At 44.6% G+C, this 17,892-nt stretch overlaps 1 protein-coding gene across 2 annotated transcripts; it reads right to left on the minus strand.

The window, feature by feature from the left end:
* Nucleotides 1–2,730: 2,730 nt before the first annotated feature.
* LOC100752202 (HEN methyltransferase 1) lies at nt 2,731–17,166 on the minus strand. 2 transcript variants are annotated; one of them, XM_027395536.2, is made up of 7 exons: nt 17,015–17,166; nt 15,362–15,490; nt 12,974–13,086; nt 12,054–12,188; nt 8,056–8,235; nt 5,813–5,861; nt 2,731–3,455 (listed from the first exon to the last, which is right to left on the minus strand). In XM_027395536.2, exons 1-7 carry the CDS (start codon nt 17,039–17,041, stop codon nt 3,027–3,029), a joined length of 1,062 nt encoding a protein of 353 aa, XP_027251337.1. In that variant the 5' UTR covers nt 17,042–17,166; the 3' UTR covers nt 2,731–3,026. The 2 variants fall into 2 exon arrangements, with proteins under 2 accessions (XP_027251337.1, XP_027251336.1); XM_027395535.2 differs by having other exon boundaries at nt 5,684–5,861; nt 17,015–17,165.
* Nucleotides 17,167–17,892: the final 726 nt, after the last annotated feature.

Raw genomic sequence — 17,892 nt, forward strand, 5'->3', positions numbered from 1 at the left:
CTCCACTCTGCAATGTGTGTGTGTGTGTGTGTGTGTGTGTGTGTGTGTGTGTGTGTGTGTGTGTGTGTGTGTGTGTTGAGTCTGCTTAGGAGCAATCGAACAGTTGCTCTGTAGAGGACAGAGCACTTACACTGTTCTACTTGTTTCTTGAAGGCTGCCAGGTGCTTAGCTATCCAGTCTGGAAAACAATTTTGATGACAACCCTGACTCTCTAACTAGGTCAGTACTACAACACTCTCTCTTTAGCATTTATCAGGGATTCCCATTATGGCTAGTACACCTCATTTTACACATAACTGGGGCAAAATCTCCCGAGCAAACCTGATTGTTTTCTGTATTTGGTTTTTCCTGTATGTGTGGAGAGGATTATTTTTGGTTTGTGTTTTTCTTGAGACAGAGCCTCATGTAGCCCAGAGTGGCTTCAAACTCACTAGACAGGCAAGGATGACTCTCCTTCTGAACCTCCTGTCTCCACTTCCCAAGTGCTGGGTTCACAGGCACACCCCTTCTACAGCTGGCTTGCATTCTGCATTTGCTGCAGTCTCTAGTTTCCTCACTCCTTAGAAAGAGGGTCCTTCACATGGGGGTGGGCCTAGGCGCAATCCCAAAGGACACAATAGACTCTGATGACACCCTATGGAAGGCCTCACCCTCCAGGGGGAGCAGAAAGGATATGTGATAGGTAGGGCTTTAGTTGGGGGGATTTGTAGGGGAGGAGGGGAAGGAGAGGGAACTGGGATTGACATGTAAAACAATCTTGTTTCTAGTTCAAATTAAAAGAAGACAAAAAAAGAAAAAGAAAAGAAAAGAGGGTCTTTATGTGCTGTGAAAGGGTTAAGGTGTGGCTTTAGAACAAGGGCCTGAGCTAGGGGTTGAGGCTCAGCACCAGCACAGCGCACAACGAGCCCTGAGACACATTCCCAGCACCAAAGGAAGAGAAAAGAACAGAGGGCTACAGACTAAACCTTCAAATGTGCAAAGAAAGGCAAGTGGGAAGTGAACACCAAGTAAGTACAAGCCCAGGGCTGGAAGTGTGGCTCAGTGGTAGAGCTGGAAGTGTGGCTCAGTGGTAGAGCACTTGCCTAGCAGGTATGCAGCTCTGGGGAAGAGGGAGAGGACGGTGCAGGAAATGTAGGTACACAAGAAAGAGCAGTTCTAGTCCCCATAGTAGCTGTAAGCACTTACAGGGTTTGTGGGTGAGGGATCAAATCATCAGGTGTCAAGAGATGGACTAACTTTAGAGGAGATGTGGCCAAGGGCTTCACCTGGCTAGAAAACGTGACTTCAGCATAGAGCCACGATGAGCAGGGAGCCCTAAGGCAGACCTCAGGCACAGACTTAGAAAGGTGGAGGCAGCATTTGGATGTGGAGAGGAATGCAAATCTCTGTCCAGGTCTTGTCTGCCTTTGAGTACCTGGGGCACATGGAAATCTGATGGATTAGTCCACAAGATTCAAAGAGGGCAGCTGGTTAGTGGCACCTGCATGATTAAGGTTTTTCTCTATAAAAAACCTTCTCCCCATTGCTTACGAACCCTTGAAGACTCCGCTTAAGGATAAATGTCCACAGACAGAGTTCTTGCCCAGGGGCCAACTCTGTAGCCACAGAACAGCCACAAGGAGGTCAGGCAGTGCCCATTTTCTTCTGGTTCCTTGGGAGATGACTGAGTATGCTTGTGGCTTCTTAGAATATAGACTACACTTCTCAACTTCCCTCACTGTCACACAGGAAGTGGCAGCAGTGTTGCCTAGCAACAAGCAGCAAAGCACACTGGGCAGCTAACGAGCCCCACCTCTTTCCCACTTGCATAGTGTAGGCTATGCAAGCGGGAACCCCAGGTTAATCCACGTCTCTGCCATAGTTATCAAGATGGACACCAGGGGCTCTGGCACGGCAGAGCAGTCATGCCTGGAGACTGGACCTCTGGAGTCCCATGCCTCACACAAGAATATCCCCTTGGGGCCCCTTTTCTCTTTCATTAAACAAAGCTGCATTTCTCTCTCCTGCAGCTAACTACCACCCCAATTCCAGCCAGATAGCTCTGGGAGGGTTTTCGTATGTGGGTGAGGCTGTAGCTCAATGGTAGAGCACTTGCCTAAAATGTACAAATGTACAAAGCCCTGGGATTCAGCCTCTGACACCACAGACACACACACACACACACACACACACACACACACTGCACTCACACACACACACACACTGCACTCACACACACACACACACACACACACACACTCACACACACACACACACACACACACACACACACTGCACTCACACACACACACACAGCACTCGCACACACAATGTGGACAGGGAATAACTGCAGGTGATTTCTATACCCTTCAAAAAACACCCATGTTCCTTTTTCATATAATGTTTTATGCAAAGTAAAAGGATAATCTTAGATTTTAAGCTACATCACCCCTGGAAAAAGTTGGGCAGAGGAACCGGTTTTTGTTTTTAAGACAGGGTCTCACCATGTAACCCAGGCTGGCCTCAAACCCATGATCCTCCTATGCCATCCATCCAGGTGCTAGGATTACAGGTAAGGGCCTCTATGCCCAGCCCTGGGAAAGGTTCTCAAGTGGCTTTGATTATATTTAAATGTTTTAATGTCACATTCAACATATGGCTCTAACACCAAAATATGGGTGAGGACAAAATTAACACATTACCACATCCAATTTCTTCATTCTTGTAAACACCAAATTTTTTTAAATCCAATTTTAAAGGAAAGTAACTTTATTTAAGCCCTTTCTCAGTCGAAGAACAGCCTATGTCAGGCACATCTGTCAACGAGTTCAGGACCCGATTTGTGTTAAAACTTTTAAAATATTACTTGAATTATGACTGTACAAAGTTTAAATCCTAGGGCTGAGGATGTAGCTCAGTGGCAGAGTGCTTGCTTACCATGCACAAGGACCCGAGTTCAATTCCCAGCACCACAAAACCAAAGAAGTTTGAATTCTAAGCCAACTTAACTATCAGTGAGACTCTGAGCTTCGAGAAATTCAGATGACTCAGTTGTCTTCAGGCCAATAATCCCAAGAATTATGCAGGTCAACCACGATTGCAGAACCATCATTGCTTAAGCACACGGAGTCAGCAATGAGGGACCGCATCCTGTCTTCCTCAACACATAGGCGGTGCAGCTTGGGATAAGCAAGCAGTCTCCGCAGGGGTATGCAAAACTTCTCTCCTTCACAGAAGGGTTGGGGAGAATTTTCTATCCTGGCCTTTTCAGCCTCTGTGAAGACCTCTCCCAACAGTAGGTGGGGGGCTTGGGAGAAGTCCGTGTCCCCGGGCTTAGGGTCCAATTCCTTCTCCTGTTCCCTCAGCATTCGCTGGTGTCTCAACCTCAAGCGTTCCACTTGTATCAGGAGTTCCCCAACCAGTACAAACTTGAGCACCTTTTCCTGCTGTAAACTCGGGTAGGAGGTTGTATAAACCTGAAGGGAAGAAAAAATAAACAGAATACAGGAAGCTTGTTTAAACCCTCAGCAATTCAGCTACATCAGAACAACTGTGTGTATATCCTGCATGTGTCAGAATCTACCCATTTCAAAGGCCTCAGTTTTACTGGGAGTCAGACACACATGGTTAGCTAACTGTTTTGCTTCAAATTCTAATGTCAACTATATTCCAGTCATGTTTCTACCAACAGGCACTAACCCAGTATTCCTTTTCTTTTTTTTTTTTTAAGATTTGTTTTATCATTTGGTGTGTATGAGTGTTTTGCCTGCATGTATGTCTGGGCAACATATGCATGACTGGTCCCACCAAGGTCAGTAGGGGGCATTAGATCTGGTGGGACTGAAGTTAATAGATGTTGAAAGCTTCACTGAACCCATAACCTAGTGTTTCTACTACTTGATATTACATGGAAATTAATGTAAAAAGAAAAAGTGATTCAATCTAGAGTCAGTGGTACATGCCTATAACCCCAGCTCCTTGAGAGGCTCAGGCAAGAGAACTACTGGTCCAAGAGATCAAGACCACTCTAGGCAACAAGGTGAAACACAGGCTAAAGGAAAATTAAAAATAAATGAAAATGATTCCATCAAGGGAAGAATGTATTCTTTGGAAAAATGAGTGTGTGTGTGTGTGTGTGTGTGTGTGTGTGTGTGTGTGTGTTCATGCATCACAGGCTGTAGAGAAACTATTACTAGCTTTCCCTTTAGTGCTGACTATCCTAAGAGATCACAAAGGAGGCAGCAGAAGCCCTGCTCTGAAACATCCTAAAAAGACCTCCAACAAACTGTTCTTTGCCACATAATGCCAAGGGGCCAGTCAGTCTAGAAGAATGCCATAGGCCCACCCTGCCAGCACTCATGGAGCCTGGACCATCTTTCTATTATGAGCATCAAAATTAGATCACTTAGCCAGGTGTGGTGGTGGCACACGCCTTTGATCCCAGCATTTGGGAGGTAGAGGCAGGCGGATCTCGTTGAGTTCTAGGCCAGCCTGGTCTACATAGCAAGTTCTAGGCCAGCCAGGGCTACATAGTGAGACTCGATCAAGAAAAAGAGAGAAGAAACAACAGCAAAATAAAAAATAAAAATAAAAAATAAACCATGTCATTTATACTCCTTTCCACTTTTGAGACCAGTAATGAAGAAAAGGAGAAGGGAGGGAGGAGGAGGAGAGAGAAAGAAATAAGGAAAACGGAGAAGAAAGTGGATAGGGATAAAGGAGGAGAAGAAAGAAGCAGAGGAAGGGGAGGAAGACGGAAGGACGGAAGGAGAGAGGAGTGGTGGTAGCTGCAGTAGAGGTGGTGATGGTGGTGATGGTGATGGTGGTGATGGTGGTAATGGTGGTGATGGTGGTGATGGTGGTGGTGATGATGATGATGGTGATGGTGGTGATGGTGGTGGTGATGGTGATGATGATGGTGGTGATGGTGATGTTGATGGTGGTGGTGATGATGGTGATGGTGATGGTGATGGTGGTGATGATGGTGATGGTGATGGTGATGGTGGTGATGGTGGTGGTGGTGATGTGATGATGGTGGTGGTGGTGGTGATGGTGGTGGTGGTGGTGATGGTGGTGGTGATGGTGATGATGGTGATGGTGGTGATGGTGGTGGTGGTGATGGTGATGATGGTGGTGGTGATGGTGGTGGCGATGGTGGTGGTGATGGTGATGATGGTGGTGGTGGTGATGGTGGTGATGGTGATGATGGTGATGGTGGTGATGGTGATGGTGGTGATGGTGGTGATGGTGATGATGGTGGTGGTGATGGTGGTGATGGTGGTGATGGTGATGATGGTGGTGATGGTGATGGTGGTGTGGTGATGGTGATGGTGGTGATGATGGTGATGGTGGTGATGGTGGTGGTGATGGTGGTGATGGTGATGGTGATGATGGTGGTGATGATGGTGGTGATGGTGGTGATGGTGATGGTGATGGTGATGATGGTGGTGGTGATGGTGGTGATGGTGGTGATGGTGATGATGGTGGTGGTGGTGATGGTGGTTGTGGCGGTGATGGTGATGGTGGTTGTGGCGGTGATGGTGATGGTGGTGATGGTGGCAGCGGTGGCGGTGATGGTGGCAGCGGTGGCGGTGGCGGTGGCGGTGGTGGTAGTGGTCGTAGTTGTAGTAGTCCTTGTCTCACCATCCATCATGCTGACCCATGGACTTCTAGCCCTGGCATCTACTTCCCACGGAATACTCACAGCTTTGTACACATGCTGGTCATGCTGCTGTGAAACAAAGGGTTCAGCTAGCTTTCCACTGTTTTTCCTAAAGACACCTATCTGGGTACAATATCCAACATGCTCGAATCCAGCTGGTGGTGTCCCTACCCCAGTAAACTCCACACAGTAATTGTAGCTGTCTGCCACTCGTGAAGCCCTGAAATCAAACAACAAAGAGAAATCACTTCCCTGAACATACAGTTCTGATTAAATAGCTTCATAAACAAACAGTTCGGGTGGGAGTGCCAACTCATGTAGCCACTTTGGAAATCCTCAGGAAAATGGGAATCAGTCTACCTCAAGATCCAGCAGTTCCACTCTTAGGCATATACCCAAAAGATGCACATTCATACAACAAGGACATCTGCTCAACCATGTTCATAGCAGCATTATTTGTAGTAGCCAGAACCTGGAAGCAATCTAGATGCCCCTCAACTGAAGAATGGATAGAGAAAATGTGGTACATTTACACAATGGAGTGCTACTCAGTGGGAAAAAAACAAAACAAAACAAAACAAAACAATGGAATCTTGAAATTTGCAGGCAAATGGATGGAACTAGAAGAAACCATCTTGAGTGAGGTAACCCAGTCACAAAAAGACAAACATGGTATGTACTCACTCATATATGGATTTTAGACATAGAGCAAAGGATTACCAGCCTACAATCCACACGGCCAGAGAAGCTAGGAAACAAGGAGGACTCTAAGAGAGACATGTATGGTCCCCCAGAGAAGGGGAAAGGGACAAGATCTCCTGAGCTAATTGGGAGCATGGGGGAGCGGGAGGGAGCTAGAAGAAAGAGAGGGAAGAACAGGAGGGGAGAGGAGAACATGAGAGAGCAGAAAGATTTAGTCAAGGAAAGAATTGAGGAGAGCAAGAAAAGAGATACCACAATAGAGGGAGCCATTATAAGTTTAAAGAGAATTCTGGCACTAGGGAAATGTCCAGAGATCTACAAGTTTGACCCTAACTAACAATCTAAGCAGTGGTTGAGAGGCTACCTTAAATGCCCTTCTCTAATAATGAGATTGATGACTACCTTATATGCCATCATAGAGACTTCATCCAGTAGCTGATGGAAGCAGAAGCAGACACCCACAGCTAAACACTGAACTGAACTCTGGAATCCAGTTGCAAAGAGGGAGGAGTGATGAGCAAAGGAGCCAGAACCAGACTGGAGAAACCCACAGGGACAGCTGACCTGAACAAGGGGGAGCTCATGGGCTCCAGCATGATGGCTGGGTAACCAGCTTAGGACTGCTCCAGACCCCCTGAACAAGGATGTCAGTTTGGAGGCCTGGGCAATCTATGGGGCCTCTGGTAGTGGATCAGTATTTATCCCTAGTATACAAATGGATTTTGGGAGCCCTCTCCACATGGAGGGATAGTCTCTGCCTAGACACACAGGGAGAGTCTAGACCCTGCTCCAAAAGATACGACAGACTTTGATGATTCCCCATGGAAGGCCTTGCCCTTCCTGGCGAACAGAAAGGGGCTGGAGTAGGAGGTGGGGAGCAGGGAAGGAGAGGAAGGAGAGGGAACTGGGATTGACACGGAAAAGAAGCTTGTTTCTAATAAAATAAAATTTAAAAAAAGAAAGTCCACCCAGGAAAATATGAAGATGTACATAAGCACACACACACACATTAAAAAAAAATTCGTAAGTCACTTCTTGTCGGCAGTTTTAGGAAACACAGAAAATATACAAATCAAAGTATTTCTAAGCCAAGCATGGAGGTGCATGCCTATCATGAATAAGGCAGAATGATAAGGAGTTGAAAGCTAGCCTGAGCTATAAAAGGGGACATCATCTCAAAACAAAAAAAATTTTTTTTTTTTTTTTAGTTGAACACAAGCATATGCTGTATCACGAGGACGCCTGACTTCTGCAGGGGAAAAAAAGGCAGTGACACATTTTCAGTTACCAAGTCAACATGGGAAGAGGAAAGGGAGGCTATGGGACAGGCAGAGTGTAAGGGCGGATGAGGAAACCTCAAACGCTCCAGCCCAGATTATGTGCATTTGCAATTACACCAAAAGTGTGCCCAAGCCAAGAAGCCACCCCAAGCACAGGAGTGAGCTCACCTCACAGGCCACATCCTCCCCACTTTGGTCCTCATTCTATGCCCATACTACAGGTGCCTCCTAAAAAGCACCCAGTAGGCACGCATTCTTTTCTCGTGATGCCCAAATGTGCTGCTTTCCTTGTGATCTTACTACATCTTAAGTCACACATGGAGATCTTGCAGGAATAAGTAGGAAATAGTTTAGTAAGACAGACAGATCAAAGCTTACTTCCTATAGCAAGATGCCTACCAAACAAACAACAGACAAACATTCTGAACTTACCAGGTCTGAAACTCCATTCTGCTCCACTCAAATTTATGATCTGCATCCCTCAGGGTCACTGTGGGAAACAGGGGGTTGAATTCAGCATTTGGTGTGCTGATGACGATCATGGATGGTGACAGGTATCCAAACACCACTTCAGGAAATCTGGCCAGATCATCTGAATTCAAATGTTCTATTCTAAAGTGGTTAATAAGAAAAACAACAGAATTAGTGGATTAATAAAAATACATGGATGCATTTTCCAAAGTGACTTGGCAAAAATAATTCCTGCTTGGATGTCGGTTTCTCCCTTCTTTGATAATGCTACAGTCTACAACCCATGAACAATTCTACTTATTTCAATCCTTCCCACTCCCAGAACTGACAAGGATGATCCATCAACTAAGATCCTCCGTTGCCCTCTATAGAACTCATAGCAATATTCCTTTTTTAAAAAGTATCTAAGCTCATACATTCCATGATTTGATGCCCTCAAAATACAACATTACCTCTATGAGCTCTTTTCAAAAATGGCAGGCAACTGCAGAGATAGTTCAACAATTATGAGAGCACACTGATCTCACAGAGGACCCAAGGTTGGTTTCCAGCACCCATGTTAGGCAACTCACAACCACCTGTAACTCCAGCTCCAGGGTATCTGCTGCCCTCTTCTAGCCTTGAGGGGCACCTGAACTCACATGTGGATATACTTGTGCAAGAATGAGGACCTAAGTTCAGATCCCCTGTACTCAGTAAAAATACCTGGCATAGGAACACAGCTCTGCAAGCCCAATGCTGGCGAGGCAAAGATCAGAAGGTCTCTTGGGCCTGCTGGCCAGCCAGTGTAGCCAACCAGCAAGATGCAGGGTCATTGAGAGACCCATCTCAAAAACACCATGGTCAGGCATGGTGGCACACATTTATTCCCAGCACTTGGGAGTCAGTGGCAAATGGATCTCTGTGAGTTCGAGGCCAGCCTGGTCTACAGAGCAAGTTCCAGGACAGCTACAGCTACAGAGAGAATCCTTGCCCCCCACAAAAAAGAAAAAGAGAGAGAGAGTTGGAAGGAAGGAAGAAAGGAAGGGAGGGAGGGAGAAAGAAAGAAAGAAAAAGAAAGAAAGAAAGAAAGAAAGAAAGAAAGAAAGAAAGAAAGAAAGAAAGACTGAGGAAGACACAGGACATCAAACTCCAGTCTCCACCTCCTACACATTTGTGTTCTTGAGTGCATGAACACACACACACACAGTGTATTCCCTGGGACAGCAGGTAGAGTTGAGCACTATAGCACCCACTTAGCATGCATGAAGCATTTGATCAATACCCTACCCTGCCAAAAAGAAAAGGCATCCCCTAAATCTAGCATTGAAATACTAAAATGAATCCAGATTAAGGGATGATGTTCTAGAGCAAAGAAAGACTGAACAAACCTGTTCCAGACATCAATACTAAAATCGCCAGGTTGGAAGTGGTGGCACAATCCTTTAATCCCAACACTCAGGAGACAGAGGCAGGCAGGTCTCTGTGAGAGCTCCAGGACAGCCAGGGGTACATAGAGAGACCCTGTCTCAAAAAGTAACACAAAATAAAAATAAAAAATAAAACAAAACCCACATTTTAAATGATAACGTTATTTGAAAATAGCTATAAAAGATATCACTAGACCAACTGAGTTGTGAATGTTGGATATAGACTACTATATAACATGACCATGTATATCATTGTGAGTTTTGTTTTGTTTTGCTTTTTAGGTTTTTCAAGACAGGATTTCTCTGTATTGCTTTGGAGGCTGTCCTGGAACTCACTCTGTAGACCAGGCTGACCTTAAACTCATGGAGATTCACCTGCCTCAGCTTCCCAAGTGCTTGCTGGGATTAAAGGTGTGAACCACACCTGACCATTGTGAGATTTCCTAATATAGCATACCATGGCTACAAAAGAGGAAACACATAATCTTATTTTTTAATTTTTGTCCGTGTGTGTGTGTGTGTGTGTGTTAGAGAGAGAGAGAGAGAGAGAGAGAGAGAGAGAGAGAGAGAGAGGAGGAGGACATGCATGTGCCATATACAGTGACCAGAGTACAACACTGAAAACCAGTTCTCTCCTTCCATCTTTACATGCGTTCTGGAAATTGAACTCAAGTTTGCAGACTGAATGCCTTTTCCTGCTGAGCCATCTGGTTGGCCCAAATCATTTCTTCTTATAAAAAATGTTTAAGGGCAGCAATATGGCTAACAGGTTAAAGGTACTTGCCATCAAGCCTGACAACGTGAGTTCAGTAACACACACACACACACAATCTAATAAAATTTTTAGGAAAATATCTTTAAAATGTAGTCATTTATGGATAAAAGGCCATTCATTGTACCCAATGTACTCTCAGGTGGATCATATGAAAAATGCATACAGAAGTTACACGGAGAGGAAAAACCTAAGTAAATGGAACCAAAGGTAAAGAATTAGTGAGCCTGGTTAAACAGAACAGTGCTTTTTTGTAACTAATCCTACAATGTCTGTAACTCTGTAACTACAAGTTATAACAAAAATGCCACAGGACTGAGCTGGGGCTCAGAGGCCATGCCTTGCATCAGATCCCAGCACTCAAACAAACATGATTCATGGAGGGCTTGGAGAGAGGAGAGAGGGGGAAACAACATCTCAAAAGACAAGACAATTATTGTTTAAAGACATTGCCAAATACGAATCTGTGACATCACAGATTAACCCCAGCACAACGTAAGTTTCATCAACACCCGACTCTTACCAATTGACAGACCATCCCAACAAAAGAAGTATCTGAATTAAATGACTCAGGTTAAAATGACTTAACATACAATCTGTAGACTATCCCATCCAAACACTGCAGCATGCATCTCCTTCCCAGCAGCCCATGGAACGTTCCCTGAAGCAGATCATATATTAGGACACCAAGCACATCTCAACAAATACAGAAAAACTGAAATGACTCCCTGTCCTGTCTGATCGCAATGGAATAAGACTACAAACAACAGCAATAGAAACCCTAAAAGGCACAAAGTCCTGATTTCGATCCTTAGCACCACATAAAACTGATGATGGTGGCACACACCTCTAATCCCAGCACTTGGAAGGCAGAGGCAAGGAGGAGAAATTCAAAATTATATACAACAAGTTTGAGACCATCCTATGTTAGACTTCAAAACAAAGAAAGAAAGTGAATGAGAGAGAGAGAAATACAGGGGCTGGAGAGATGGATGGTTCAGTGGTTAAGAGCGCTGACTGCTCTTCTAGAGGATCACAGTTTGATTCCCAACACCTATGTGGTGACTCACAACTATTACCTGTCTGTGATTCCAGAGTGCGTGCACACACAGACACACACACACACACAGACACACACACACACACACACACACACACACACACACACACACACACACACAGTACAGAGACATACATTCAGGCAAACACACACATAAAAGTAAATTAAAAGTCTAAAAACTAAATACATTATAAAAATAAATACAAATTGCTTTATTTTAATGTGTGTGAGTATTCTGCTTGCAAACCATATGCCCTCAGAGGTCAAAAGAGGGAGTTGGTGCCCATGCAATGGAGTTAATGGATTGACGTTAGCTACAATGTGAGTGCTGGGAACTGAACCCATATCTTCTTCAAGAGCAAGTGTTCTTAACCACTGAGACATCTCCCCAGCCCCACAAAATGAAAGTCTTCAACAGAAACAAAGGCCTATGTATGTCAGCTTCTCCTTTCAGGAGGGAAAAGCACTGTATAGAGGGAGATGCACATGTAATATGGTCGGGAAGAGAAGGGGAGAGCTAACAGGTGGCTGTGTGATGCCAATACAAATGTCTGTTTTGGGAATTATCTTCATATCTGGAATTCCCAAGAAAACTACTAAGAGGAAAAAAGACACTTCCAACTGATGACTATATTTTCTGCAAATAATCACATTCATTACTGAGGCTAATTCCTTCATATTTTTCAAAACGGACAGTTGACACAACTTTCAGACTTACAATTCAATGCATGTTATCAAATCGAATCCAAGCAAGCGAGAGTCTCTCTCCACAACAGAGCCATGATACAAGGTGACAGTCAAATCTAGATCTCGGGGTTTTACAAACTCCCCCAAGTAGGGAGACAAGTGATGCCTGCAAGAGAATCGTCATCGGTCAGCAACAATTGCAAACAACCAACTTAGCAATAGCGGCTGGGGATATGGCTCAGGGGCAGGAGGTGTACCTAGCTGTATGAGGAGAGGCCCTGGAACTCAAAGTCCTGCTTTGGTGTGTATAGATTTACAACTGTAATTCCCAGAACCACAAGTGTAAAATGAGAAGGAGCTCTCACAGCTGTAGAACCCGGGTCCTTCTGACTACACTGCTGTGAGTCCCACTCAGCCGGCTTTTCTCTTCTTATACTAAACGCTAGGTCATGGGGCAGCTCCCTTCCACAGTGGGAAGTCGGGCCACTAAGAACACGATTTTAAATTTCCCCTACTGTTCTCATTGTCGTGCTTTGCCTCTCTTCGGAAGAGAGATATTTCAGCTCTTTAGAAGAGCAGGTTTCAAAACGATCTAGAAATCTAATATGTATCAGAGAGGAGAAAGGTGAATGTGGTATGAAGCTACCAAGCATATGCTAAAACCCTCCCTCGGAGCTGATGCAGTCATGAGACTTAACCCACAACTTAAGAGATAGGTATGAAAGCCAGGCGTGGTGACACCCTGAAAATTTAAGATGAGGACACCTATGCTGTAACATATTATCTTACCTCCAAAAAGAGGGAGAATCCCTCTCTTAGAAAGAGCCCCCATGACCTATGACTATGCCCCCCACCTCTCCACAGTTCCACCACCACTCTGGGGACCAGGCTTCCAACACAAGCACCTTTGGGAGACGAAACACATCCAAACCATAGCACTAGAAGTATTACCCATTTGAATGTAATTTTTCTTCATTGATATCTACCCCTACAAGCAGTTGAATGCATGGGTAGATTTTTAGCAGCTTTAGGAGCTTGGTATCGCCACATCCCAGGTCTGCAACCTATAAATGAGACACATTGTCATTTTCGAAACATTCAGAGCCAAAAAAAAAAAAAAAAAAAGTATGAGCTTTTAAAACTAGAGGGGCCAGATGGTGGGGATATTCGCCTTTAATCCCAGTATTCTGGAGGCAGAAGCAGGCAGATCTCAGTGAGTTTGAGGCCAGCCTGTTCTAAAAAGTGAGTTTCAGGAAGCCAAGACTGTTACACAGAGAAATCCTGTCTCAAAAAATAAAAAAATAAAACTAGAGGGTGCCTGGGAAGATGGTTCAGGTAGTGAAGTGCAAGAATGAGGACCTCCCATATATAAAGTCAAAAAGTCAGATATAGCAGAAGGCACCTGTAACCCTACTTCAGCCTAACCAAATCTGAGAGATCCAGGTTCCATGAGGAACCTAGCTCAGAAAACATACGGTGGAGAGTGACAGAGAAAGGCACCCAGTATGGGCACGCACCCTCCCTCAGTGGGAGATTGTGTATCACTAGTGAAAACATAAAGTATGTGTGGAAGGATCTTTGGGGGTAGAATAGTATACACAAAAACCAAGTTAAACTGGGACTTTCTAATCCTGCAGGTAAATCAGTGCTTGAGGAAGTCATACAGAGTCATTCCCATTCAGAACAATTGCTACTGTCAATATTTGAGTCAAGCAGAAAGATAAAAAGGCATAGTGATCTCTGCCTAGAATCCTAGGACTGGGGATGCTGAGGCAGAAAAAGTTTGAAGCCATCTTGGATATGAGACCCTGTCTCAAAGAGGGAGAGAAGTGTGGCAGAATCACACGTAGGGTTGGAGATGTAATTGATATAGTGCCTGCCTAGCATGCCTGTCGCCCTGGGCCCCACTCCCATAATTAAGTGTGATGGTTGCAGACCTGTAATCCTAGCACTTGGCAAGTGGAGGATTCAAGGTTATCCTTACAAAGCAAGAATCACAAGCTGAGTCTTATTTCTATTTCTTTATTTCGTTGGTTTATTGCTGTCCTGGAACTTACTATGAACACCAGATTGGCCTCAAACTCGCAGCAATCCCTCTGCCTCTGCCTGAGTGTGTTCAGAGTACAGGTCTGTGACACCATGCCCAGCACAAGTTGAAGTTTTAGCATCATGCTTCAGAAATAAAGCTTGCTAAAACTCTGCTTCAATTCCTTTGTCACAGAGTAATTCAATTTCTTAATTCTTTGTTTAAGTTTATGCATTAATCTACTTATTGAGACAGGGTCTCCTGTGGCCTTGGCTGGCCTCAAACTTGATTTGTAGCCAAAACACATTCTGAGTGCTAAGAATTCTGGGATTATGGCATTCACCATTTTAGGAGACACTGGGGGTCAAACCCAGGGCTCTGTGCATGCTAGACAAGCATTCTACCAACTGAGCTATATTCCCAGCCCCAATTCCTCAACTTGTTTAGAAAAACAGTCATATTGAGCTACATGAAATTCCATATTGAACTCTGAGCTGCAAAGGAGGGGGTACTTCAGACCTTTCAAGTGAACAGATTCACTTAAAAGGCTACTAAGGCAGATAGGTGTGTGAGCATTTGCAAAATAGCTGAGTCGATTAAAGGAAGCCAGTAAGAGAATGCCTCTTAACCCAGTCCTCACCACTGAGCAGACAAAGAACCACCTTACCAGCATCTAGTCTACTGTCATGCCAAGCCCATTAGCATAATAAGTAGGTACTTTAGTCTATGAAACTATGACTTTGCTCCAAGGTGATGGTCAGGCCCATTTTCATCTGACTTGTCACTGTTTTGTTTGGCCAGTTTTTGCTTTTGAATTAGAATCCCACTATGTAGCTCAGGCTGGCCTCAAACTCCAGGGCTTAAGCAATCCTTCTGCCTCAGCAGAGTACACCTGGGGTTAGATACGTGTGCCATCCTGGCCCATTTACCTATCTAATATGAAAAGAACCACAGTATGTCTGACCATAATACTATAATACTGCCTGATATTGCAACTGAATATCCCTGAAATGTGGAATCTATGACATTAAAACCAACTTTAAAAAAAATCAAGATTTCCCTCACATTTAAATGTTAGTGAAGAGGTCTGGAGAAGTGGTTCAGAAGTTAAGAATGCTGGCTGCTCTTTCAGAGGACCCAGGTTCAGTTCCAAGCACCCACATCAGATAGCACACACTGCCTATAACTCCAGTTCCAGAGGATCTGTTAGTAATCCCTAACACTGGGTGAGAGGTGAAAGTCTGTCCTTACTAGTACATTTGATAAATCACTTTAGTAGGGCAATATTAACAGTTTTAAAAAAACATAATTACCTTCTTGGGTTCATGACGATCCACTAAATCTCTAACAAACTGGTACCGTTGTTTGTATAATGGTGGTTTAAACCTAATTACCTTCTCTGAACAAACTTCTTCAAAATTACCACCAACCACACTATTGCACTGAAAGATTTGAAACAACAAGTTCTCAATCATGCATGACTTTAGACATTTAAGCAGAAAACAAAAAATTTTCTTCTCTCCAATCAACTGGGGCAACAACAGCCTCCATTCAGCTCAAATCTAAAGTCACCAGGCAGCACTCCTTCTACCCCTCACCCCTTCCACCCCTCACTCCCTCCACCCCACACCCCCTCCACACCACCCCCATCCACACCACCTCTTTTCAGTATGCCATAACTGAACTTTATGCTTCCTGTAGCTAAACTTCAGGGGTTGTTTTACTGTGAGACTTGCCAAAGACTGTGGTCCAGATAGACCGAGGCTAGGAAACCCTGGGCAAACACTAGACCCCTCAGCTCCCAATCTTTACTCAAACTTCTCTAAGGTCACTTCTCCAGCGGGCTTTGATTCAGGGTCTGAATCCCAGTCTTTGGACGGCATAGGCCAGTTTTAGCAAAAATTCTGCTAACTCAGAATTTCCCACCCTTGATATCTGACCACCCTCACCATCTAAAGTTTAGATTCTAAATGGATGTTTCCTCCTAATTTTCTAAGCCCTTATCCTATCTTCCCATACCCTACTCCTTGCATGCATCTCTATCTATAAAGACATCTCCATTCTCAGCTGTCCTTGCTGTACTTATCCTGAGTTAAACCCTGCTACAGTGCTCTTTGCTACAACAATCCTAAATCAGAATAGCTCTTTTTAGCAGAATCAATAGAAAAAGAAATGTTAGCTGTATCTGCAACAACTGTGCCAACTATTCCTACCAGTACCGTAAAGGAATAAACCAAGACTAAACCTACATCTAGAGTAATGATATCCAGTAAAAGCAAAGAACAAGTGTGGCTGGCTGAGATGTAGATTAGTGGGAGACCACTTGTCTTGCATGAGTTAAGGCCCTGACTTCCATCCCCAGAAAAACAGTAAAACATACTCCACACATGCAACCAAGGCCTTGCCAACTCCCCCACTCCTTTCACTCCTCTTCCTCTTCCTCTTCCCTTCTCCCCTCCCCCCACCTCTCTAGTTGTACTGGGAGTTGAGGCCAGGGTTTCACATTTGCTAGTGCTAAAATTAATCAAGGTAAACTTCAGTCCCTTCCTCAGTGGTACTAGCCACATTTCAAGTACCCAAAAGCTACACAGCAAGGAAGTTTGGCTTAGGTCTCCAAGTGTGGTCCCCAAACCAGTATAGCATCTTCCTGCAAACTTAGAGAAATGCAAAGTCTGGGGCCTCAACAGACCTCCTCAAATAAGACTCTACACTTTAAACTCTCCAGGTAAAGAAAAGGAAAATAACATCTCCAGGGTGACCCATTTGCATGTTCAGTGTTTTGGGTTTTTTTTAATAACTAACATCTGTGTTTTTGTGCTATACACAACAAATGTGGATATTTCACTGATGTCAGTCTTTAGTTCAACACCCCAGGGAGAGGCAAGGGCCTAAATAGGAAGGTTTGTCATTTCTGCACAGTACCCCCTCTGAGACCCATGTAGGTGGGTAAGAAGGGTGGCATTTACCGGTATGTTCTTTTCTGCCACTTCCATTTTGTTTCTAACTTCCGTTGTGACAAAAATAATAACAATAAAAATGCAGATTTATCCTCCAGGCTCTGTATCAGAATCAGCGGCAACTCAGCTGTAAATCCCAAATAATCCCTTTCACACGAGATGCCTAGAAGAAATGATGGCCCAGATGAAAAGGGGTAGGTGTTCTGCCTTCTTCTCACCTGTTACCACTTGCCCACAGAATTCATCCAGTAAGTACTGAGATAGTGACTACGGGTTCTGAAAGTTCCAGTTCGACAAAGTGCACTACTTCTTTTGCTTTGCCATTACCAGTTCGGTGTGATACAAATTACTGCTAAGACGCTTGACCCCGGGTGATGGATGCTGCTCAGGTGGTAGAATGCTTACCTAGCAAGCATGAAGCATATCCATCCCGGACCCTGCATAAAACCAGACGCGATGGCACACGGGAATAACTAAGCACACAGAGAAGTTCAAGGTCATCCTCGAATTCTCAACCTCATCCCTACTGCTTTCAGTAACTTCTTAAACATCACCAGATGAAACCTGGGGGTGGGGGTGCCCTTAATAAGTCAGTAATACTACAACACTGACCCAATTCACTCCGGGTCTTGAATGTTGGTATTCTATTACACATGTTCCCATCAACTGGAACTTTATCTGAAGTAGGCAAGTATCGACCACCAGCTTTTCAGTGATTTCCTGGCTCGCATTATGAACCTCGGGTCGGGGTGTGGGAGGGGTGGTGGCAGTATTCCATCTCTAGCCCGCGTCTACCCGCAGCATCACTCACCCAGGGGATAAGCAGCGAATCCACCCTAGAAAGCAAGCTGCTCAGCCAAAGCACCGCCCAGTCCCGTGTAGCTGCG

This window comes from Cricetulus griseus (assembly GCF_003668045.3).
Source record: "Cricetulus griseus strain 17A/GY chromosome 1 unlocalized genomic scaffold, alternate assembly CriGri-PICRH-1.0 chr1_0, whole genome shotgun sequence".
NCBI lineage: Eukaryota > Metazoa > Chordata > Mammalia > Rodentia > Cricetidae > Cricetulus > Cricetulus griseus.

Excerpts from the sequence above, each read along its gene's own strand:
- LOC100752202 (XM_027395535.2), bottom strand. The coding sequence starts at position 17,041 with ATGGAAGTGGCAGAAAAGAACATACCG. Across the intron at positions 12,189-12,973 it reads GAAAAATTACATTCAAATGG|GCATCACTTGTCTCCCTACT; the intron begins GTAATACTTCTA and ends ATTCTCTTGCAG. Across the intron at positions 3,456-5,683 it reads ACCAGCATGTGTACAAAGCT|GTTTATACAACCTCCTACCC; the intron begins GTGAGTATTCCG and ends TCTTCCCTTCAG.